A 24367-nucleotide genomic window follows, 5' to 3' on the forward strand; every position below is an offset into this window, starting at 1 on the left:
GCAGGCCAGGTAGATCCATGAACCGTACCGGATCAAGGCCAAAACACTAGAGCCGCTTAGCAGTTGACCTGTCAGCTTCATTTATCACGCAATAATTGAATATGAACTGACTTGAAACATATATTTTGAACTGCGGATGAAAGATTATTATAAATAGAACAAAGATCCTCTACTTAACCAGTTGCGAAAAGGAAACCTGAAAAAAAAAAAAATAGTAATAATAAAAAATAAATAAATAAATAAATAAATAAATAAAAAATAAAAAATTGGACCCTGAGAACCTGGTCACGTGGCACCTGGGTTCGTGGAAAGAATGAAGGGGACCCTGGGAATGAGTTTGCGTGCAATGGTGATGTGAGTCCACAAAGACGTCACGCGAGTACAGTCTCAGTTCCTTCCGGGGCTCGATTGATCAGTCTCATCCCCAACATGGCGGAGGTTTCAGCAACTAACTTTTCCACTGCTTCCAATAAAACGTAAGTACATGTAACTAAAACTTCGATTCCTGATGTCAGCTGTTTGGCTATGCAGATTTTCACAACATTTCTTTGTAAGCTTGCTTGGCACTATTTTTTACCCTGCATGCCAAGATGAATTGTTCAACTGATGCGCGGCCATGCATGCAGCTGGTTCGCGAGAGGATAGAGAAATTTGTTACTGAAAATTTAAATTGTATTGCATAAAAAAGGCAACTTTCATTGTCACTGAACGTCTAACGTGATCGACTTGCAACCTAGTCTCCGTCGCAGCCGTCTTCCTTCTCGACAAAACAATTCGCCCAATCCTAAAAACAATAGCAACCGCCCCACAATTAAAACAATAATATTACATGCTTGCGAGAGCCCTGGCGAGTTGGAAACTTTCAAAGCCTTGCGTCTTCCCTGTTCATGATCTTTTGTGATCAAAAACACACTATGCATGACAGGAAATTCTACCTTGAATATGGATATGGAAGCATATTTCTAATATTTGCGTAAGGGTACATAAGCTTAATCAGATTCAAGTCAGTAAAAGATTTACACATATTTTGAGTGACTCAACTAAAGCACGGCTCTACAAGGCTTTTGTTATGCCACATTTTCAGTACTGTACGCTGCACAATCTGGCATTTCTGAAGTGCTTAAGGAATTCTGAAAAACTAGAACTCCTTAGTAAACATGTTCTAAAAATAATTCTTGGCGATAAAGACAGCACATATGAGGTGCTTTTGGAAAGTCTAGACCTTGTCAGCTTGAGAACGAAAAGACCTCTTAAAATTGTAATTTTTAGTTCACAATTCCTTTCAAGCAGCTAGTCACCTGCAGCCTACATATATCAGTATTATTTACACCTAGAACCAACATTAATGGGCTCAGAGGTATAAACAAGCTGCAGTCACTGCATGTAAATACTACATCTTATGGGAAAAACTCCTTCAAATTTCTTGCGCCCAAATTATGGAATAAATTGAACGATGACTTAGGAACTACCACTAGCGCACCCAGCTATTTTAGAAACATTACTGCCAGTATACTTTGTAAACTAGCTTATTGATTACTCCTAATCTTTATTTATTGTATTGTACGAATAATTCTATAGCATGTATATATGTATTTGATTCCCTTTTTTAATTGTACATATATTTTTCACTGTATTTATCTTGCGGAGATACTAGCACTTATACGCTACTCTCAAATGCAAGTTGAAATAAAGTTTTACTACTGGTACTTGTCATGTACTATTTCTACTGCTACTACTAGTACAGTACCTTTTTGTTGAATTTCCAGGTACAAAGGCTCAGTTTCATTTTCACTGGTGACTTAATAAAGTGACTCCACTTTATAATTTCACATCATAAAGAGGGATTCATTTGCCCGGGACAGCTAGTGGGCTAGAAGATGGTGTAATTAAGTAGTCTTTTAGATTGGATCTGTCACCTGGCCCCCAGATTTGACCTCACTTTTGAAATATTTTATATTGAAAGTAATGCACCATTCTAGAAATAAGCATCTTATGTGTCCTGCTCTAGATATGATAATAAATTCATGCTAATCTTGTAGCATGTGCAGCCTTTAATGCTGTGGGGGGGGGGGGGGGGGGGGTACTCCCATAAATTTCCGATAGGTGTGTGCCGCCCAGGTTCTTATTAATGCTGACTCTATTTTAGGAAGAGACAAACAAAAATTGGTACCCTATTTAAGGCCCAAACCCGAACAATGACACCCTATTCAAGGGAAAAACAAAAACAAAGAATTTAATGTCGTGAACGGCTTTATTCCAATCATTCCTGTAACATCAGAAGTTAAAGGGGCAGTGTCAACTATTTTTAGTGTCACTTTGAATTACCAAAACTCATATCTGTATCGACTGAAATGTTAAAAATAATGGTTTTGTTTTGTTAACAATTACCCTGCTATTGTATAGAAACTTAAGTGTTTATTAATTGTCTTTTGCTGCGGATGGCCAGGATTGAAATGGATTGTAATTCGAAAAAATTAGTCAATTTTTTCAAGTTTTTCCTGCATATTTTGGAGAAATCGCCCAAAAAATTAAACTGATGATAGTTTGTTCTTGCTGGGAGAAATCCATTAATGTTATATTCTCGGCCGGTACTCCAAGAGCAATTTGATGTTAGAGGAAAGGTATCTTGCCAAATATTTGAGCGCTTATTTGACCAAAACACAGAGAAATCGCTGTGACAGTGCCAGCATCAAGTAAGAATACTAGAGTTAAAGCCTAGTTTAATAATATGCCATCATAACCATGTAACATCTTTCAGAGAAGTTTGTTCACTGCCAGCTGTGACAGTGTTATGCTAGCAATGAATACAATAAAATCTGCAATTCCACAGCGACAAACCAATGAGTGGTGCCGGATCACTTGTAGACCAAATATATTTGAGTTATTCTAGCTTTTGTTGTTTGTTCTATCAAGCTCGTCACCTCCGCCGTTGGAATCAGTCTGCCGTTAATATTTTATGCTAGCAAGCCTGTGGAGCTAGCGGAATTGCTTCTGTGTGTGTAAGAGTATTGGCGGTGAAACCGCTATTCTTGTTGTTTTACTGCGAAAAGAGAGCACCGCAGGTGCGAGAAAATTAAGCATCTCCTCCCCATTCTCTACTTGACGCACTTGGATTTTAGCTGATACAAATTAGGTATCCTATCTAAAGGTGTCACACTGGGAACACAGTGCCAACACTTGCAAAAATGATACCCTATTTATAAGGATTGAGGCTTTCAAAAACCATACCCAGTATCAGACACCATATACTTATCTAGCCCATACATGGGAGTACCTCCCCCCCCCCCCCCCCCCGGCTTTAATGACATGCAGGAGAATTAGCTCAGCTGTTATATGTTTTTCAAACATAATTTGTGAACAACAACAACAACAACAACAAAAAGCCTAAAACGTGATTTCTTAACCCTTGGAGCACCATTAAATGGAATCGTCATATTGATGAAATCGGAAAGAAATCTAGGAAATGGATGTATTGCCTGTCACAGCTCAAACATTCTGGTCTCGGCACACAGGAGCTAATTCAATTTTATCGAAGTTGTATTCATCCCCTCACTGAATATGCTTGTCCAGTATTCCATGATAGTATTCCAAAGTACTTTTCAGAAGAGTTAGAGAGGATCCAAAGGAGGGCATTATGCGCGTCATTTTTCCCTTCAAGCCCTACCAAGAAGCCTTGGCTCTGGCTGGTCTTGAAACTCTTTCAGCAAGAAGACAATCACTGAGGAACAAGTCTTTTTCAAAGATCACAGAAGACAGGAATAATAAACTCCATGTTTTACTCCCAGAGAGGAATACTTGTCATTACAATTTGAGGAAGAAACGAAAATTCAACGCTAATTTTAAGACAAATAGATTGATGAACTCATTCCTTCTTATTAATGCGCTCAAATTGTAATTTTTGTCATTTTATGGCAGTTTTTTAACCTTTGTAATTTTTTGAATTTTTAAAATTTTTTAAATTTTATTGTGAAAAACTATATAGTTCAACCCTCGGGTTGCAATTTAGTTTTAATAAAGCATCTGTCTCATTAGAACTCTCTAGTAACTTATTTTATTGGTGTCAGTGTGCCCAGATGGCTGAAATTGGGGATTTTCAATTTTTTTTTTGGGAGGGGGGGGGGGGGTATTGGGAGAGGAAAACCAGTCTGCAGAAAAACTCTCAGAGCAAGGAGGAGATCAACCATCACCAAACTCAACCCACGTAATTATTTTGTCAGTGCCAGGAATCAAACCTGACCCACATTGGTGAAAGGCAAGTGCTCTGACACCACTGAAACAACTTCTCTGCAAAACATAATTTTAAGTTAAAATCAATGCTCATACTTTGGAGGCTTCCATGTGTTTCTATAACTACACCCCATTTCATAGAATGCCTTGAGTATAGATACTTCGTCCTAGATGAAGGGTCCCAAAATCATGTAGCAGTAGTACATAGACATACCTTAATATAGACCTTCTGAGGTAGTACCCCCTGGCTTACTGTATTTGGTGGGCCATAGGGTAGAGTGGTGGTACTAAGTACCCCTCTCCTTCACCAGTGTAGCATTTTACCTCAAGGATACAATTTAATTAAAAGCCTTATTTTTTTTTCAGACAGCAAACACATGTACCAGTAATCTTTGCATACTTTAAATTTCTGCCAGGAAAGAACACCAAAAGAAATAATTAAATAATATAATGATACTTTGTGTAAAATAGATATATGTAAATCCTGCCTTTCAATTTTCTTTATTAAATTCTGATCATGCAGGTTTGAGTGCATTCCAACCATAGATGAGCTGGTCTTTGATCTTGGCTGCCTTGGACCAGCCGTGAGTATAAAATTAATCATTAAATAAATGCCTTTCAGCAGTTTTAAAATTATTGTTATTCTACCCAATCTGACAAAAGACTAATTACAAATAAAAGATAAAAACAAAGAAAAAAAAAGGGACAAATAGTTAAATTTGCAAATTTAATCAGAAACTAAAGCTGTCCTCAAACTATTTTGTTGAGCCTTTTGTAAGCAGAATATTATTGGACTAATGAATTTATATTTATAATAAGCTGGGGAATAATGCAAGTAACACATTTGTGCACTAAAGGTGTAATTAATTCAGTAAAACACAGAAAGTACATGTAACTCAGGCTGTTTGAATTACAATGCAGGCAGCATTACATTGTCAGTTCACTGTGGGAGTGCATTATGGGACTGCTGTAAAATACATAATGTTGGGTAATAATTATGATATATTTTTTTGTTTGAAATACATCAATCTTTTGCATAAAATTATAGGGGTTCACCCCACCCCCCCTTCCCCCCCTCCCCGAGTCTTTAATTAATACATATCAATTATGGCCTTGGCATAAAGGATGTGTTACTTTTTACAAAAACATGTACATGTATATCCATTAGTTTATTTCATGTTGCTGTTAATAAGCAGATTCTAAATTAACTGAATCTTTAAAAATTCTATGTTATTAAATTATGCTGTGATTGTCTTTTGAATCCACTTTCACTGGTAAGTTTCTACCACTTGATCTCCTTGAGAGGAATCATCTTGTTATTAAATTTTTTTTGACAGCACTTTAAAAAATTAAACGTTTACTTTTTCAGCTTGCCATCATTTTAATTTTGGCATTTCTCAAGCGCCGAAAAAATTTGATGCTGCAATACTGTGATGGATATCCTGGGCTGGTCATGTAAGTACTTAATGGACACTTGTATAAGGGGACTCTATAAATTATGGTAGATAGTTTAATAGTATAGGTATGATAATGTGAATACTACATTAAAGAGGCACGTGTTATGCATTCTATCATCATCTTCATCATCATCCATTTCAAAATTTAAGTACAGTCTACTCCTGATAACTCGAACCTTGAAGGGAAATTGAAAACAGTTCGAGTTATCGGGAGTTCGAGTTATTGAGGGTAAAATTATATAGAAACATTAATGACCTGAAGGGGAAGGAAAATTGGTTCGAGTTAATGGGAGGTTTGAGTTAGCGAGGGTTCGAGTTATCGAGAGTCAACTGTACATGAAATGATATAATTCCCTTTTTTGTCAAATCGTGAAAGGTAAATATTATATTAAATTAACAAGTAGAGTAGGTACCCTTCTTTATAAGTGCCATTATTTTAAGATCTCATTTTAAAAGTTAATTTGTAGCTAACTGTATGTCAGAGGCACCCAAGAAGAACATTTGACCAAAATACTTAACCCTATGTAGGCCATTACCTTCTGGGACTGGAGGGGTTGGGGGGGGGGGGGTTGGGTTGTGGGATTCCCTCCGGTCTATGACTTCACAAGTATGAAAGCTATGACAACGAGGCTTGTAGGATGGACAGTACCTCCAAAGATGTTTCCTTTGAGGTCTGTGACGGATAGTGATGACGTCAAATGATATGGTCATTAAATCATGATCGCAAAATTGCAGCCTTCTTGGATCCACCATCTTGGATTTGTAGATTCCCCAAAACTTTAGAAAGTGCCGAAAGTGAAAACTCTAATAATTTATGAGCTAAAAGCTTAAACGTTTATACTTAAAAGGTCCATTTTTCATTTTCTGAAGAAACTGCCTGTCAAAAGTTGATTGCCATGGTAGCATCAAAGTCAATGAACTGACTTACACTTTGTCCAGATAAATTTCTGAAAAAGCCCTGAAGCTTCATAACGTTTGTTCAAATATTAAAAAGTTAGTCAGGTTGAAAGTGGCCTGGTTAATACGCTGTCTTTGTGTTCCCGGATCGTGTTCTGCCCCATATTGTGTAAGCTAATAGAACTTTGATCTGTTCAGATGCTCTAGCTAGCTGAAAATTGAAGTGAGGGAATTTTACGTTTCATGAAAATGCTTAGTTGCTGGCTTTTGAACGTATTTCACCCTTCGAAAACAAAAGGAATTAGCTTACCAGTGTCATGGAAGTTTAATTTGAGCAAACATTTTGCTGTAGAATTGAAACTTTAGATTTTCTTTAAAGCTAAATCCAAATTTCAGGCCCTTCAAAAAGGGTTCCACCGAAGTGAACCATTTGGTGCTCCTGGTATATGTGAGTATTAAAGGAATTATGGCCAAAAAAACAAAAACCCTAAAGAAATGTTATCCCTTGCTATCAACTTTTAACTATATATAGGAGAAGGACGACAACTGAGGGATAATTTCTAGTTGGCAACGAGTAACCCCCTTTAGGCTTTTTACACCATGTGCTTTCGCTGATCTAGCCTGGAGTATTGGGCAGGTAGGATGTTTACAGTCCCCTATTTTTCTGTGTGATTGTTGAGATCATATGCTCAAACTGTGGCCACCTTGGTTTGTAATGACGAGTGCAGCCTGGGGAAAGCGTCAATTAACTACGCAAGCCAGTGTCCCATTCCACTGTCTGGGCGCAATTATGAGGTTTTGGCGGGGAGCGGCTGTGAGCAGCATAAGTTTTGACAAATCTGAGCGGTGTAAGCCGCGAGGGATTTCAAATCGCCTTATCCCCATTCACCTTGCGGCTTTGCTGCTTGTTCGCACAACTTTTTTCCTTCCCCCAGCATCCCACCAGTTAAGCAGACTACTTCCACCAAAGGATGCCCACTCGCTACATGCTGTAGTTTTATTTTAAAGTTAATTTAAAGTGTTTAACTGTTTTCTTTTCTGTCTTTCAGACCCATCAACTTCTTAGGCACTTTCAAAGACAGGTTCACTATTGCTGCCACTTTTGGCGCTACAGCTACCACCTGTCTGCGCATGTTTTTGGATCGCAAAGATGGCTTGTTCACGTTAGGTGGTCCACCTTGGGTAAAGGGTGAGGAATGTTGAAAGTTGTAGAAAACTAAGCTCGGGTAGTTGGGTGCAGGAACTAGGGTACATCTGGACCAAAACAGCGCTTAGCTTCTGTTGTAATTGGAGCCTACCCCAGTTTTCCATCTCTTGTTTCACCCACCCCGAAGAAGGCATCTGCAAACTCAAACTGCATGAGAATAGGCGTTGGCCGCAAATCGATACCAATATTTGATAAATCGGTATTTGCAGGGGTTTCCTAAGGTGTCTCTGAACCCCTCTGGTAGAATGTTTTTATAAACTTTGCAAAAAAAAAAAAAAAACAATTGCTATGGTAACCTGTCATGTCAGGAAAATGACCATAACTTGTTGTAGGCATTCGATTTAAATGTTCTTACATCTTATATTATTAACATCTTATTAATGCTGACAGTTTCGATGACTGTCAGCCATCTTTATCAAAACTTGAAAAATCATGAAAAGTGTCAGAAGCCCCAAACCAGGGGGAGGTGGCGTCTTCAGAGTGACTTTGCACATTTATCGCAATAATTTTAAAACACCTTCAGAAGCCTGACACTTTTCATGTTTTTCAAGTTTTGATAAAGATGGCTGACAGTCATCGAAACTGTCAGCATTAATAAGATGTTAATAATATAAGACTGGCTATGATGTCAGAACATTTAAATCGACTGTTTATCTTCTACTAGCCTGATGAATTTCTTCAACAATTGTTGTAGGCATGTTTTTGATACCATTATTGAATGGTTCTTTTAATCTGTCAAAGTATAAGTGCTGCAAAGTGATGGAAACCAGTGCCAGCCGCCTAATAACCAAACTCGGCGCTAGGAGCGCTACATATGCTTGTTACATAATCGTCTAACAAATACTTCATATTGACCTTTAGCCACATCATCCATTGTAAGTAGCAATTGCCCACTGGAATCTGTGAATCAGGCTACTTTTTCATGATCCTGAGATAGACGTACTGAGCCCCACCCACTACATCCCAACTGTTGATTAGCCCCATTTGTGCTAATATGCATATGGCAACATATCATTATAGTCACGTTTACGGCAAAGGGTAAGCATGAGATCCGTTTTTATGTTTTGTTTTTGTTTTTAATGAGCACATAGATGAGAAGAGTGAAAAATAATATTGGGCTTTGATGCTAACACAAAACTACTCCATTTTGACGAGAAACTGAAAAAAGCGAGTGGCAAATGTCAGATAAACATGGTCACAATTGGCCATATCCGCCACTCACCGTAAATTTAATTCTAAATCTATTTAATATCAACCAACACCCTTAGCTTGCAACAACTGATTAAGGAGACGTGCTGCTCATATTAACCGAAAATATTGTTTCCAATTAATTCTCAGTTTTCCAGGGTCTTATTACTGTTCTTGTGTATGGAATACTGTTCTACCCATTTTTTGCCTGCCTCACAACTGATTACAAGCTTGTTGGATCATTACTGGGATTTTTGTATGCTGTTCTCAGGTAGGAAAATTTTGATAAAAAAATGAAATTATACGTGCATTGCATTATAATAAAGTATACTATCAATTGATTATCTAGCCCTGAGTAAAACTTTGACTTTTAGGAACATTCTGTACAGCTGATGCAGATTTTAAATTTTAAAGTACCTATGTTTTCAAAGTAAATTTAAAGAAATTTAATCATTTAGATTCAAAACAACTTCTAATTATGATTAAATGGTGGAATTGGAATTGTGTACTGTATGAAAGTATTGTAACCTGCGAACTGCAATATTAATAACTACTTCCTGATGTAAATCAAAATCGTTCTCGTTAATCCAACTATGTTGTCGTCGCATGTTAGTGTTATTTTTTGCTTGTGCCTTGACTGTAGATAAGTAGAACATTTCTCTATTTGTGCCTCATGTTTTGACCTTCGCGTTTAAAGAAAATGCCTTCGGTTTAGCAGTTAACCTTACTGACACCCCAAAACTGTTACACAAACAATACCAAAAGTACCAAAAAAGGGGTTTTGCGTTCATTGAATTCTACCAAGATCACTTCAAGAAAAGTGCTTATAAGTCATTGTCTAGATGTACATATTCCTTTGATGTTTATTTTGCAATTAAGCTTCGTAACTGTTACAAGGCACACATACTCAAGCTGGTCTTTTTTTTCCGTTTGCAGGTTTTCGTTTAGACTTGGAATTGATTTTCAGTGCGCAAGCGCTTATGAAGTGAGGAATTTAAACGTTTCTAGTAGTTTTGTTACTTTTGCTGTTACACTTTTACCTTTCCGTGTAGCGTGTAATGTGTTTTTCTATTTAAGTAGTCTGAAATAGCTGAAAAAAATGCCTACACCTTTTAACGCAATAACAGTTGGTTGTTGGTTATTGGAAATGGAGCAAGTCATTCTCATCATGTGCTCAGTTAATTTCAATCAAGCGGTTCCAAGTGCTGCCTTTTGGATTGTGAATTGCACCAGCAACATTCGACAAACTGCATGCACAACGAAGCACTTCAGTAATACCATATGACAGCTTACAGCTCTGTACAGTGTTGCATAGAGTGCAATTATAATACGATATTACAATATGTGTATTGTTGAGGAGGTGGCGTTGCTGAACATGCAATTCAATGGTGTCCCCCTCAAGTGCCCTCTGAACACTCGCTGAATTCGTTTGAGGGTTAGCCTCCTACAAAGACGTTCTTTGGGCTCGTCATGCATTCATTCCTCCTCCACGAATGTCTGCTTTAGAGAGCTTCATGTACGTAAGGCCGCTCTCATAAGCAAACGTTTGTGGGAGAGGAGTGAATGCATTACCAGCCCAAAAAGCGTCTGCGTAGGAGGCTGTTTTGGGTATTCCCCTGGCCAAAACTTCGACTACGATTTGTAAATAGCCAACTGCCTCGCCTCCCACAGGTTCGGATTCTTAACCTGTTATGTTAATTTGCAATAGTTTCTCATGTTGTTTTGTCATTATCCCTGAACGTTTTCTAGGGTGAAGCAAGGAGGTTGCAATATTTGAGAGTGCTCAGTGTTGTTCCAACCTACCTGTGCCTTCTGTTTATCGTGATAAGGTTTGCTGTGCTGCTTTGCCTGGACGTCCAAAAGAAGTGGTTCCAATCCTCAAGTAACGTTAATGTAGGTGACTTAATGCATGTTGGTGGTGACGATTGGAAACTGTGTGGTTTTGTCCAGGGTTTTCTGGCTTTCGTGGTTATAATTTGCAGTGAAATTTATTGTTTTCTTGCATAATTCTTTTTAGTTAAATGTGTTTTTTCACAATTTTGTCACTTTGTTCTCAATTAGAGAGCTGGTGAAACAGGTTCAACCTGTTTGGTTGCCGGAAAGCCAGAAATAGAGCACATCAAGAGGTTGCTAAATCCCGGATTAAACATGTAAGCATATAGAGTAGCCCTGGGGCGAGTACCTTGACACTAAATGACTCGTGGAAAACCTACTTTCAGACCGGTCAAGATTACATTATACGAAAATAGTTACATCAAGCGTGCGTTTCTCCAGGTCTCTCCAGGTCTGTCCATCCTTACAGGATTAAAGAAAACATTGGGCTAGTTTGCACTAAAAACCACTGCTGGTCGAACGAAAACGGGTTAAATTTTGAGAAACGGACTTTTGGCTTTTACGCAGTTTGCTCCTGTCAAACACAGCTCTTTGTTTTCTTAGGACTGTAGCATGATCTCACGTTTGTCGTAATAACAACCTGATTGTAAGAATGGTGTATTATTCGGTTTCACAGGCATACTCGGAAAAAGGAAATCCATGTGCTCCTTTGAGGAGTCAAACCTAAGACCTTCTGGTTACTCGTTCGGGTGCTCTACCACTGAGCTAGAGGAGACTCGTGGGAGCCGAGGCCATAAAACTACTGAGTTTCATGGGACAAACATCCTACATACTGCTATGATTTGAATGTCATTGTGTGGCATATGCGGAGTGGAATAAATGTGATGGTATATTTTTAGCCTGGTGAATGAATGAGAATGGTTTATTTTTTGTGAGCAACACAGGCATACTCGGAAAAAGGAAATCAGAGTGCTTCTATCAGGAGTCGAACCTAAGATGTTCTGATTTAATACTAGAATCATGTACTTCGGATGATGCTCTACCACTGAGCTACAGGAGTCTCGTGGGAGCTAAGGCTATTAAATTAGTTTCGTGGTACAAACATCCTGCATGTATGTGTGGCAATTATGCGCAGTGGAATAAACGTGATAAATGTGATGAACGTCGTTGTCGCCGAATTGTTTATTTCTTGTCAGGGTTGTGGCAGACGTGAAGTGGTACATGAGGCTGTTGTACTTCGTCTACCAACCAAGACCAGGTATGTTTCTTTGTTTTGTCAATGCTTATGGTAATAATGGCCATATTTGGAACTGGGCTTGTCAGGGCGCAATTGAATGCTATTTCCATCCGCAAGAAACAAACAAAATAAAAATGAGCGAAAACTTTGATGTTGTATCACAAGCTGTTAAGAACTGACGAATTAATGGAAATCTACGAAACCTAAAAGAAGACAGTTAAAAGTATAAAAAATACGTTGACAGCGCATGTATACTTTACACGATGTCATGTTACGATTTTTGTCATGTTTCAATCGTCATGAAAAATTTAAAGTGAACGCTAAAGTACATGTAATTGCTTTTTTCTCCAACAAATTGAAGAAAATGAGTTATCACATCTTAATTTTTCACGATTCAAAACAATCTGTCCATAGGTTTCGTAGGTTTCCGTTGGTTCGTCAGTTCTCAACAGCTTGTGATACCACATCAAAGTCTTCGCTCATTTTTACTTTGTTTGTTTCTTGCTGAGGGAAGTACAGTCTGTAACATTCACTTGCGCCCTGACAAACCCAATCCCAAATATGGCTACTGTTAAAGTAAATCATATTCCTATCTTTAAAGTGCACCTAGCCCCCCCAATTTTTTTTTTTGTCTTAAATAAATCTTTGCACCTGTGCGAAACATATTGCGATATTCGGCGCTTTTTTCGATTAAATCTTGACTTTTTATAGGTTGTAAAAGTTACGAAATGTAGCCATCATCTGTCCCATGACATGGGGGCATGGGTCTACTCCTTACTCGACGTCACAAACTGATTTGCATTGTATTAAGTCTTTGTGAAAATGCATGGAAAGCAGTTTGTGACGTCATGTAAGGAATAGACCCATGCGCCTTACTAGCTTGGTTATGGGACAGATGATGGCTAGATTTCGTAGCTTTTACAGCCTATAAAAAGTCAAGATTTGGTTGAAAAAAGGCGCAAAAGGCTCAATCCGTTTCGAACAGGTGCAAAGTTTTCTTTTTTTTTTCTTTTTCGAGATTTTTATTAGCCTTAGACGCACAATACAATATTTACAATACTACGCACTGCTTACAATACTTACAAAGTTACAATACTAACTGTGTACAATAATGCTATACTTACAATACTAATAATTTTTACATTTACAATGCGATATTACTAACAAAACGAAACGATACCTACGCTACTAAGAACAATACTAACACTACTGACGATACAATACAATTACTTACAAATTAATAAATTTAATTTAGTTGCTTACAAATGGATAGTATATGCCTTTGCACGGCTAGACTCTAAACATTAATTGTTTAAAAAGTTGGACCATTTTTTTATTAAAAGAGAGTAGTTTATTGGTCATAATCGCAATGTATTTTCTAATTTAATTTTTCCGTTAACGAGGGTGACAAAATCTATGAACTGGGGTCTTTTGTCATCTTGTACTGCCTTAATGTAAAGAAAATATTTTCCAATTATGATCAGGTTACTTAGGGTTAAAGTGGATGATGTAAATTTTAAAACCCCATATATAATTTCGTTTTGCTCTAGCGCAATGTTTCCTCTACATGTGGGGTTGAAGCACTTTACAAATTTATTCCAAAAGGATTTACCAATTGGACATTCCACAAATAAATGAAGTGGTGTCTGGTCAATATCATGGCAATAAGGACAATCGGGTCGAAAAAAATTTGGGAGTTAGATGCACTGATTACTTTCAGAAAGGATGATCCGTCAAAAACATTTTTGCCCTTTTCTGTCTACCGTCTCAGAATCTCTATGAATGCATTATGGAACAAGCAAATAGATTTTGCCGTATCTTATACAATTAAAGCTACACGCGCATGTTACAATCTATATTTACCAGGAAGGCAGTTTGTATGCTTTGGTAATGTCCACATGAGTCATGTAAAATGTTGACATGTTGTCATTCAAGATATAAACAATATCATATTTATCTTATGCAGTTTTAAATTGCTTTTAACATTTCAGATTTCAAATTCTCTACCCAACTAATTTCAACTCTGGTGGTCTCTGGAATAATCATCTTTCAGGTAAGTGGGGGTAATATATCAAACAGGAGGAACAGTGTCTCATCCGATTTCCAAACACCGAGAAGTTGGTTGTAAAAATCTCGGCTGCGCATTGTTTTTTCTAACCTACTTCTCTTTGTTTGGAAATTGGATAAAATAATCTTTGTAGCGTTTGATAATTCATAATTCTTGGAGAAATTCAAAGCGAAAATTAACCCAATTTTATGATAACTGAGATCACCTTTCCAAACCTCCTTCACAGTTATTCACAGTTATGATTTTCTTACGTTTCCCTTCATAAGTTGTTAATGAGGTTGAAAAGTGGCTGTCGAGGGGGATCTTTGTGATCAAGCATCACTGTCAAAGAGTGGTCTAATCCTTGCTACACTGTAAAATAAAAAGAAGACTGAAACTTGTAAGCAAGCGTTAACGTTCACTCACACATTACATTGCAGGTTCTGTTCTCAATCTTCATCTGACCGTTTTTATGCCTTTAAAACACTTGGCTTCTCAGTTTTGAGTATCTGACTTTTAACTTGGCAGTTCCTTACTTATTCCACTCTCTTAAATTTTGGAATATGACAGAAATATACAAAAATGAAAAAAAAATCTGTATGTTTGATTTCAAATAAGTCACCGAAAAGCATTTCAAAGCAAACTGCGGTGAAAATAATTCCAGTATTTCAGAATCCATCCCAGTAACCAGAGTCCTCAGTCTCTTTGGCCAGCGGTTGTTCGCCAGTAGAGAATCCACAGGATTTGGCAGGAAATCGGAGATTTTAACTTTTTCGAATTCCCCGTGTCAGCGGTTATTGTCAGTGGCGCATGCGTATTACGCACGTCTCCTCGTGGGCCTGTTATTTATTACTCCGCCATCGTGGAGAGGCTTTGTTGTCCTTAGTAAAGTGTTTGTTGTTCGCTTACATCATGTTGTCTCTCCTCATTACTGGCGTGGTGGCAGCTGTTGGAGCTTACCCTCGTCTCGTGCTTAGAGACAGCTAGCCCATAACGGATCATCGACCGATTTCCAAATGAGGAACTAGCGAAACAGCTTAGTCTGTAGCTGTATCAACAATACACGAAGACTCACAGCTAAGTACACATTCTGCCTTTTCTCCATTAATTCAAGAGCACGAAATGAATCCAAGGACATCAAAGCAGTGGTCCTTAACCAAACAGGAAACGAAAACGTCATTTGAAGCCTGGAGACAAAATCTTCAGTACATTCTTTCCCTTGATTGCAATTTTGCCGGTTTTCTCGCTAATGGTGTGACATGGTTGTAGAAATCGCCTAGCAGCCCTCGTCGCGGCCTCCAGGACGACCCCGAATCTGTACCTCAAGCTTCTCGTAGAACATCACAACAAAAGTGCACTCATCTTGAATTAATGCTTGGACAAATTGCGAACTATTGTCCCGTAATTTTACGTAAAACCATTGTCAAGAACTCAACCTCCATGAGCTCCATCTGGCAAGCGATTCGCCTTCACTTCGGTTTCCAATCAACCGGCACTCACTTCCTTGACTTCAATAACATCACACTTGCCCCTGCTGAGCGCCCCGAGGATCTTTATCAACGTCTGATGTCCTTTATCGAAGATAATTTGTTATTGGCAAATGGAAGTATCTCATGCCATGGTGAGGTTCCCGGTGTCGACGAGGAAATGTCTCCTATTCTCGAAAATGTTGTAGTCCTCACATGGTTGAGATTAGTCCACCCTTACCTACCCAATTTGGTTAAGCAACGCTACGGTACCGAGCTCCAGTCCAAGTCTCTTGCATCCCTCAAACCTGAAATTTCTCAAGCATTGGATTCCCTCTTGGGAGAGATCAATAACAACACTGGTGCTAAAATCTTGCGTTCAACGGCACCGAAGCTCAGACAGCCGCCTCTGAGGGGTCTAGAAAACTTTTGAATGCAGAGGTCCACACAACGCAGGAATTAAACTTGCTGGTACTTTTGCCGGATCTCTCTTGTGAAAGACCTCGTGTCAGACGTCACTTGAACGTGAAAATACAAAACTGAATGCAAGGCTGGCACTACAGCAAAGGGCAGATTTATTAGTGGCCAATATTTTGACTAATAGAATTAGTCTTCCTCAGGGCCAGAGCTATACTCAGGGTCAGAGCTATACTCTGGCCCTGAGGAAGACTAATTCTATTAGTCGAAATATTGGCCACTAATAAATCTGCCCTTTGCCGTAGTGCCAGCCTTGCATTCAGTTTTGTATTTTCTGAGGGGTCGTTATAACTGCTTTCAAAAGGCATGTCCTAAACCACAAGTCAAGTCTTGCCCCTTGTGTAAGCAGGCTGGACGTAATGACGGTCACTTCTTAAGTCAGTGCACTTACCTACCTGCTGAAGACCACACTTTCCTCGTCAAAGGAAGATGACCCCATCGATTCTGATTTCTTCTGTTCACCTTCTTCTCCCCATTCCTCGGCCATGGTTGTGTCTCGCCGCGTGAGGGCAAAGCAGTCCCCCATTTCAATGCCTTCTACCATCAGCGCTCGCTTAAACTCACCTTGGACACTGGTGCCCAACCAGCATGATCAAGGCCTCGGTCGCCCGTAGCATTGATGCTCCCATCGTAAAAACTTCCCAGCAAGCCCTACAAGCAGATGGAGTCACACCTCTCGTCGTTGTTGGCAAGACCCACTTCTCTCTTTTTCGAGCTGGCAAGTGCCTAACCCTTGATGCCCTAGTAGTAGAAGACTGAGACGTCAATGTTTTAGCTGGAACCCCATTTATGATCACTAATGACATATCCGTTTACCCAGCAAAGGGACAGGTTCTTATCCAAGACTCCGAAATACTGGCCTACCATCCCGAGTTAAGTGCCAGTTCCCAGGCTCATGCCGTCCGTCGCACCCAGTCTTGTGTAATGTCGTCTTCCCCTACAACAGTGGTCCTCCCTGGGGAATATCTTGAGCTAAGCCTACCACCTAACATAGATCCTGATTGTACCTTAGCCAAAAAAGCCTGTACCGATGCGCTATCCAACAAATACTCCAAAGGTTCACATCTTTGACCTCAGCCCCAAATTGTGGACGCAGTAGCTAGTAGAGTTCATTTAGTCAACGACACTGCTGAGCCACGGACAGTCCGTCGCCACGAACATCTCTGCCAAGCTCGTCACACCACAGCCGTGGTTCCCACTTTACCTGTCGCACCACAACCATCACCTTCCCACACTGGTGGAAGCAACTCACCTCACTCTGGGTTCTTCTCAGATGCTGTCTTAGTTGACCCTGACAACATCCTTCCCGACACCTTCCGCAACGAGTTCCGCAAAGTGCTGCAGACTCACGACGCAGTTTTTAATCCTGCAATTGTTGGTTACAACAGCATGGCCGGTCCTGTCCAAGCCTCTATCAATATGGGACCTGTGCAGCCTCCACAACGCAAAGGCTGTGTTCCCCAATATTCCCGTGACAAGCTGGTTGAATTGCAGCAGAAATTTGACGAGTTGGAACAATGCGAGGTCTTCTGTCGTCCGGAGGACATCAGAGTTACCTTTGAATAACTCAACCCTTCATTCCTTGTTAAAAAACCCTCCGGTGGTTTTCGTCTCATTACAGCCTTCACAGACGTGGGGCGCTACAGCAAACCACAACCCTCCTTGATGTTGAACGTTGACTCTACTCTCTGCACCATTGCCCCATGGAAGTACATAATCAAGTCTGACCTCACCCATGCCTTTTACCAGATACCTCTATCAAAGGCCTCCATAAAATACTGCGGCGTGGCCACTCTGTTTCGCGGCATCAAATTATATTCCAGGTCAGCCATGGGTATGCCCGGTTCAGAGACTTCATTGGAGGAATTATAATAATAATAATAATAACAACTTTATTCAAGTCTCAAATCTGGATAGCCGAGCACAAGTGCCCTACTAATTGGGGAGACTAAAAAAAATATAAAGTAAAATCTATTCAACTAAGATTAAGTACAGTTAAGAAAACCTAATAATTAATTATCATTAATAAACACCTAAAAAATTATTTATTTGACAATTAACCAGATAGATGAACAGCAAGACCAGCGCATACATCTGTCGTCCAACAGAGAGCTGACGTCAAACTTTCTTATAGCGATTTTAAAGTTGTTCAAAGTTTTGCGGATCTAATATTTTTAGGCTGTCCTTGGCGACTTCCTCCAAGAGTGATGTGCTACAAAACTCAACAACGACCTTTATTGTTGTGGCGACACTCCGCAGGATCTTAACGCTAACTGGTCTCGTATACTTGGCGCCCTTGCCCAGTGTAACGTCCGCCTTTCTGCTACTAAGACTGACATATGCCCCAAAACAATCACCATATTTGGTTGGATCTGGTCACAAGGCTCCTTATCTGCAAGCCCCCACCACATTGCTGCACTCGCAACCTGCCCCCTCCTGAGTCTGTGAAAGGTATGCATTCCTTCATCGGTGCATACAAAGTCCTTAGCTGTGTCCTCCCTCACTGCGCGCAACTTGTGGACCCACTTGAATCATCCTTGACCGATCTACAATCTCACGACCACGTTCAGTGGGATGACAACCTTCATCAGAAATTCACTGCGGCATAAGATGCCCGTAACACACACAAGTCCATTGTCCTTCCTTGTCCCTCTGACCAGCTTTGGATTGTTATTGATGGCTCAGTCACCCGACGTGGTCTTGGAGCCACCCTGTACGTTACTTGCCAGGACCGCCTTCTTTTTGCCGGCTTCTACAGCTCTAAACTACGCAAGCATCAGGTCACTTGGTTACTATGCGAGGTCGAAGCGCTGTCTATAGCCGCTGCTGTTAAGCACTTTAGCCCCTTCATAATCCAATCCATGAACCGTGCCTGCATTCTGACAGATAGCCAGCCCTGCGTTCAAGCCTTGCAGAAACTTTGCCGAGGTGAATTTTCTGCCAGTCCATGCCTTACCTCCTTCTTGACCATGGTCAGTCGATACCAAGTTAGCCTCCAGCACCTCGCTTGCACCGCCAATTTACCCTCCGACTTTGCCAGTCGCAATGCTCCTGACTGTAATGAACTGAACTGCCAAATTTGCTCTTTTGTGCATGAATCAGTTTTCAGTTGTACATGGCATCTTTGCTCAAGAAGTCCTTGATAACACCAAGCGCCTACCCTTCACCAACAGACCTGCATGGTTCAGTGTCAAAATGAGTGCCCTGATCCACGGTGTGTCTGTGCTCACTTGAAACAGGGCACCCTCCCTTCCAAGAAACTGACCAACATTTGAGACGTTAAGCGCTACCTTGACATCACTTCCATTTCCAAGGATGGCCTGCTCATCGTTCAGCATCAACAACCACTCTCCCACCCTATTGAGTTGATCGTCATACCTCGTTCCGCACTTGATGACCTACTTACTGCTATTCACCTGAAGCTTGACCACCCCTCTAAGCGCCAACTTCAAATGGTCATACAGCGTCACTTCTTTGCCCTGGATATGAGCACTGCTATCGCTCGAGTATCAGACTCCTGCCACACTTGTGCCTCACTCAAGAAGTTCCCTACCTCCCTTACCAGCCAGTCATCAGAAGATCCTCCCGACGTCGTAGGCGTGTCATTTGCAGCCGATATCATTAGACGCTGTCGCCAATTCATCTTACTTTTGAGAGAATGTACCACCTCTTACACCACATCATGCCTTGTGCCCGAAGAGTGCTACCCTTCGTGATGTCCTTGCCCAGTTAGTAGTGGGTCTGTGTGACGTCAAATCATTATTTGATTTATTCATTAAACCTTGATTAAATTCTACCCTCTCCCAGAAGGGATTTATTGTTCTGATTGTCTTGAACAAAAACAGCCCAATCAAAATCTATTATCGGCGCGTATATCACGAGGGAGGGGACCCACTTATCTCTACCTGTGTGACGTCAAAGCAAGTGATCATTTCGAAAAGTTGTTTTTGTTCAATGGCAGCCACATGTTTGAATTTAAGACTCTGATCTGCCGTTTTCAAAGAGAAAACAAACCTTTTTCAAGCTGTAAATCGAAATAATAACTTCTAGGTAGTACTCGACAGTTGAAACGGTGGAAATTGGGAGAGTTCACAGCGAAGAAACTCCACTTTCAAAAACAGATGGAAAAATCAACGCGAAGGATTAGAGCTAGAGGAGGCCAGACCAGTTCAGCGGGGTCATGACGTTATTGCAGAGTTATTTCTGGTATGATTTCTAGTAACACAACGATAAGTATCACGCAATATATCTGAAAAAAACCATTCAGACAATTATTTCAATTGCCAAGGGAAGATAGTTTTTAAATATCTGTGAAACATACAATGGGGAATAATTGGGGCTACATTAAGCATTCCGTGCAATGCCATTAGCCGGGCATTTTGTTGTTCTTAGTGAAGGGTTTGTTGTTCACTTACGTCGTGTCGTCTCTCCTCATTACTGGCGGCGGGTCTCTCCTTTGCGACCAACCGCTGGCCAAAGAGCTTGCGCCTGAGGATCCTGGGTACGAAGTTGATTTTTAATCTGGAAGCGCAAAATTTACAATTTACTGATTTAGAGGGTTTTTTGTTTACCAGCGTCATGGCAACATCAATTTTGCCGAAGTTGCAATCTTGATAAACTTTAATCCAAAACAAATTACTGGTGTAAATTTCACATTGATCACTGCCGCAGAAGACTAGCAAATAGCAGGTTGAAAAAAATTGAGGCATGGTTCCTCAAAAAGTGTATGGTAAAATCTTTTTAAATAATAGACATGGTTGCAACGTTTAGTTGATACACAGCTTCTTTTCTTTCTTCGTTTCTGTCAGATCCTTGTGGCTATTCTGGGTTCGCTCGACGTCTTGACGAAACTCTTTAAGTTGATTTGCACAGATGACACCTGCAAAAAATTTGTTGGGGTTCTATTCGGTAGGTAGATCCCCTCTACTCCAACATTTGCAAATGCCCGGCCAAAATGTGACAAGCTTGTTACATGTGGCAAACTTTTTGATGCGTCTCTCGATGCTTCCTTGACAATCTTCTTGTTTATATGTCATGTTTTGTTAGTGACACTTTGAACGTTTTCCTCACCTACTTGTTGTTTTTGTTTATTAAATTTATTGGACTAATTTCTTATCAACCTAGGAAAGGCAGCTTTCTAGGGTAGAAGATTCCTTGCCCTTAACGCAGTGTTCCAAAAAAAGACGACGTCCTGGCCTGCCAAAATGAATGGTGAACTTAAAAGATTTGGGGAGAATCACACTTATTAACCCCAAAATTCTTTATCGACTCCCTGGCTTTGACAGTTATCTGGAGCACTGTTACGTCTCACTGAGAACTTGAATGAGACAGTTTGAATCATGGCAACATCTTACCTTGAAAGATTGGCGTTGAAAGAAATTTATTTGACTTAATTGATTCGTAACAAAGTGGCCACAGCCTTGACCAACAACGAACGACAGTGACATTATTATAATATTATGAACTGGAAAAAAAGGGGAGGAAAAACTAGCTAACAAACAAAAAATCGTAAGATAGAACTTTCTTTTGAATTGTACTTATCTGGGCATGAGGGCTAACTGAAGGGAGAGAAGAGCAATTTAAATTGTTAGGTTGTATGTTACGGGTTAAACTTGTCTCTTTTGAAGTGGAAGCACAGAAGCTTTTTGTTTGTTATTTATTCGATCTTGGGCGTTGTGAACGGAATGACGTAAATGTGAAATCTAATTTTGTTTTCAGGCAGCATGGAGGCAGCCTGCGTCGTGTGTTCATTGTTTTCGGTCATGTTGCTGCTTCATTTCATGAAGTGCCATCGGTAAGAACAAATACACTGATTGTAACCTTGCAAACAAACATGAAGGGCACACTTAGACTACAAGCGCGCAATGCATATGGGCCGCTATTTTTCGGGCATGGTGTAATGGCTGGTATACCATGGCCGCTAAGCCAATCAAAACTCTGGAATTGTATTATTCAATTGTCCATTTTTTTCTAAATATATATAAATACCATATGACCGTTTTTGTATCACATAGTATACAAACGTTAGGAATGTTTTTTTTCTGGTTTTAGTTAAAGCTAGAGCATGTAGTAGAATCCAAAAAATTGGATTTTTCATAGGAAGATTAAAGAAGTGTACTATACTACATGTTTTTTGCTATGAAAGGTGGTAGTACTCAAGGAGACGAGTAACACAAACGATACTAAACAAAGCCATGCTTTTAATGCCTGCTCCTAAGGACTCTGGGAAAGCCCTAAAAACTACTTCATGTAACACTTCAGATCAATACTTATAGAGAACTGTGCTAATTACAACGAAAACTATGAGTAGAGTTTAGTGTCAGTTATTTTTTAAAAGTAATTAACTCGTGGTGACTTGTCTATTGCAGAAAACATGTTCTACAGCTGTATCGAGGGCAAAGGACGTTTTATCAGGATGTGTTTGTCTCTCCTGCAAAACTAGCGGTAGGTGTTTATTAGTGAAGAACATGTTGCATGCTTTAAATAACGTTAATTACAAACAGGTTGATGGCTGAGATCGAATTTATACTTGATTGAAGATAAAAGCGTTTTAAGGCTTAAAAAGAATTTGATATTTTTTTTACCATTGTTGCATTTCAGGGGAGAAGCCTTCGGTTCTCGGGATACCAGATTGCGTATACATTGGCTGGTACGAGTTTGTGTACTTGGGAGAAGAAACACATAATGTTTAAAATGCCAATTTCTCTTGATTATTGTTTTTGTTTTTTTTTTCCTCGTCCTTTTTTTCTTTCTTTCTTTCTCTTTCTTTCTTTCTTTCTTTCTTTCTTTCTTTCTTTCTTTCTTTCTTTCTTTCTTTCTTTCTTTCTTTCTTTCTTTCTGTCTGTCTGTCTGTCTGTCTGTCTGTCTTTCTTTCTTTCTTTCTTTCTTTCTGTCTGTCTGTCTTTCTCTCTCTCTCTCTCTCTCTCTCTCTCTCTCTCTCTTTCTTTCTTTCTGTTTTTTGTGTTTTAATGTTTGTTTGTGTCTGTATATCTTTTTTGGGGGCGGTGGGGGGGAGGCGGGTGGGGTCGTTTGGGGGTATTCTAGGTGATAGACGTACGCTCTTTGCCACTTTCTGCTTTTTTCACAGTGGGGAATCCTCGTATTATCTCTGATCATAGTTTATTTGGATTATAAAATTTGCGCAATACAATACTATTATTATTATTATTATTATTATTATTATTATTATTATTATTCGTCATATGAATGGCTTTTATTTTTTAAATTTATTATTATTATTAAAATAAATTTTCTGCTTGAAAATAGCTCTGTTGTGCTTGTCTCTTTTTAACTCGTGAATGCGCGTAGCGCAATGAACGAGTTATAGCGATAGCTGACTTTTGACTTGGTTGGTTGGTTGGTTGGTTGGTCGGTCGGTCGGTTGGTCGGTTTTGTCGTTAACTTTCGGGCGTGCGCAGTGAGTGAGTTTTAAATTCAATTAGTGGAAAAAACACGCGAACATTTATTGTTCACGGCGCATCAGGAAATTCTTATTCAATATGTAGAGAATAATTTGACGATCATTTAGTGCAAGAATGGAGATTTTTCGTTCAATCTGAGCAAAGTTACAAGTTTTTTCAATTTTTCAGAAAGTCCGAGGTCGTAAACTCAATTAGTGAAAAAAAAAACGTGAAAATTTTTTTCACGACGCGTCAGAATTCTCTCATTCATTCTGTAGAGAATAATTTGACAATCATTTAAGTGTAAGAATGGAGATTTTTCGTTGAATCTGAGCAAAGTTATAGGTTTTTTTCGTTTTTTTCTACAAAGTGCGGTTTCTTTTAAGAATTAAAAATAATTTAATTTAGAAATAATTTAAATAAAAATAATTTAATTTGTCAGTTTTCACGCGAAAGCGAACGTGCCATGTCACGCATCATTGACGTCGTAAGCAACATTATGCAAATTTCTGGTGAAACGAACACTTCAAGATCTTGTCAGCTTTCATAGAGGTTTCAAAGGGAAAAATGTTTCATTTTCGAAATTTACAACTGGAAATTTATGGGAAAGCAAAAGGACGCGGTCGATAAATAATTCTTATTTAGCAAGAGCTTGTCATAGTTCATTATTTTTACTTGAGGATTGCGTGGACTGAACTCCAAAGGAAAAATTTCACGCATGTATGTCGGGCATGAAATGTAATGCGATACTTTGTTGAACAGATTTCCTTTTGTGAGATCGGCTTGCCCTACAGTAATTTTGTAATTTTAATTCCCAAAAAAACTTCACTTGCCCATCGAGTAAGTGATGGTTAGAATCCACTAGCCCGATCGCAAAATCCAGTAGCCCCGGACTATCGGACACGAATTTGCATGAGGTAACTGCACATAG

At 39.5% G+C, this 24367-nt stretch overlaps 1 protein-coding gene across 3 annotated transcripts in view; it reads left to right on the plus strand.

Annotated features, from left to right (window-relative positions):
- Positions 1–366: 366 nt before the first annotated feature.
- Positions 367–24367, plus strand: part of LOC146450687 (stimulated by retinoic acid gene 6 protein-like) — a 38803-nt gene continuing 14802 nt past the window's right edge. For all 3 annotated transcript variants that reach the window (XM_085100124.1, XM_085100125.1, XM_085100127.1), the window contains exons 1-14: positions 367–476; positions 4751–4811; positions 5597–5682; positions 7631–7770; positions 9127–9247; positions 9913–9961; positions 10726–10869; positions 11038–11126; positions 12006–12067; positions 14038–14099; positions 20845–20944; positions 21755–21830; positions 22405–22480; positions 22637–22685. In XM_085100124.1, coding sequence (XP_084956250.1) covers positions 430–476; positions 4751–4811; positions 5597–5682; positions 7631–7770; positions 9127–9247; positions 9913–9961; positions 10726–10869; positions 11038–11126; positions 12006–12067; positions 14038–14099; positions 20845–20944; positions 21755–21830; positions 22405–22480; positions 22637–22685 — 1162 coding nt within the window. In that variant the 5' untranslated portion in view covers positions 367–429. The remainder of the gene's footprint in view (positions 477–4750; positions 4812–5596; positions 5683–7630; positions 7771–9126; positions 9248–9912; positions 9962–10725; positions 10870–11037; positions 11127–12005; positions 12068–14037; positions 14100–20844; positions 20945–21754; positions 21831–22404; positions 22481–22636; positions 22686–24367) is intronic.

Source organism: Pavona decussata, unplaced genomic scaffold (genome assembly GCF_977016875.1).
Source record: "Pavona decussata unplaced genomic scaffold, jaPavDecu1.1 SCAFFOLD_433, whole genome shotgun sequence".
Lineage (NCBI taxonomy): Eukaryota > Metazoa > Cnidaria > Anthozoa > Scleractinia > Agariciidae > Pavona > Pavona decussata.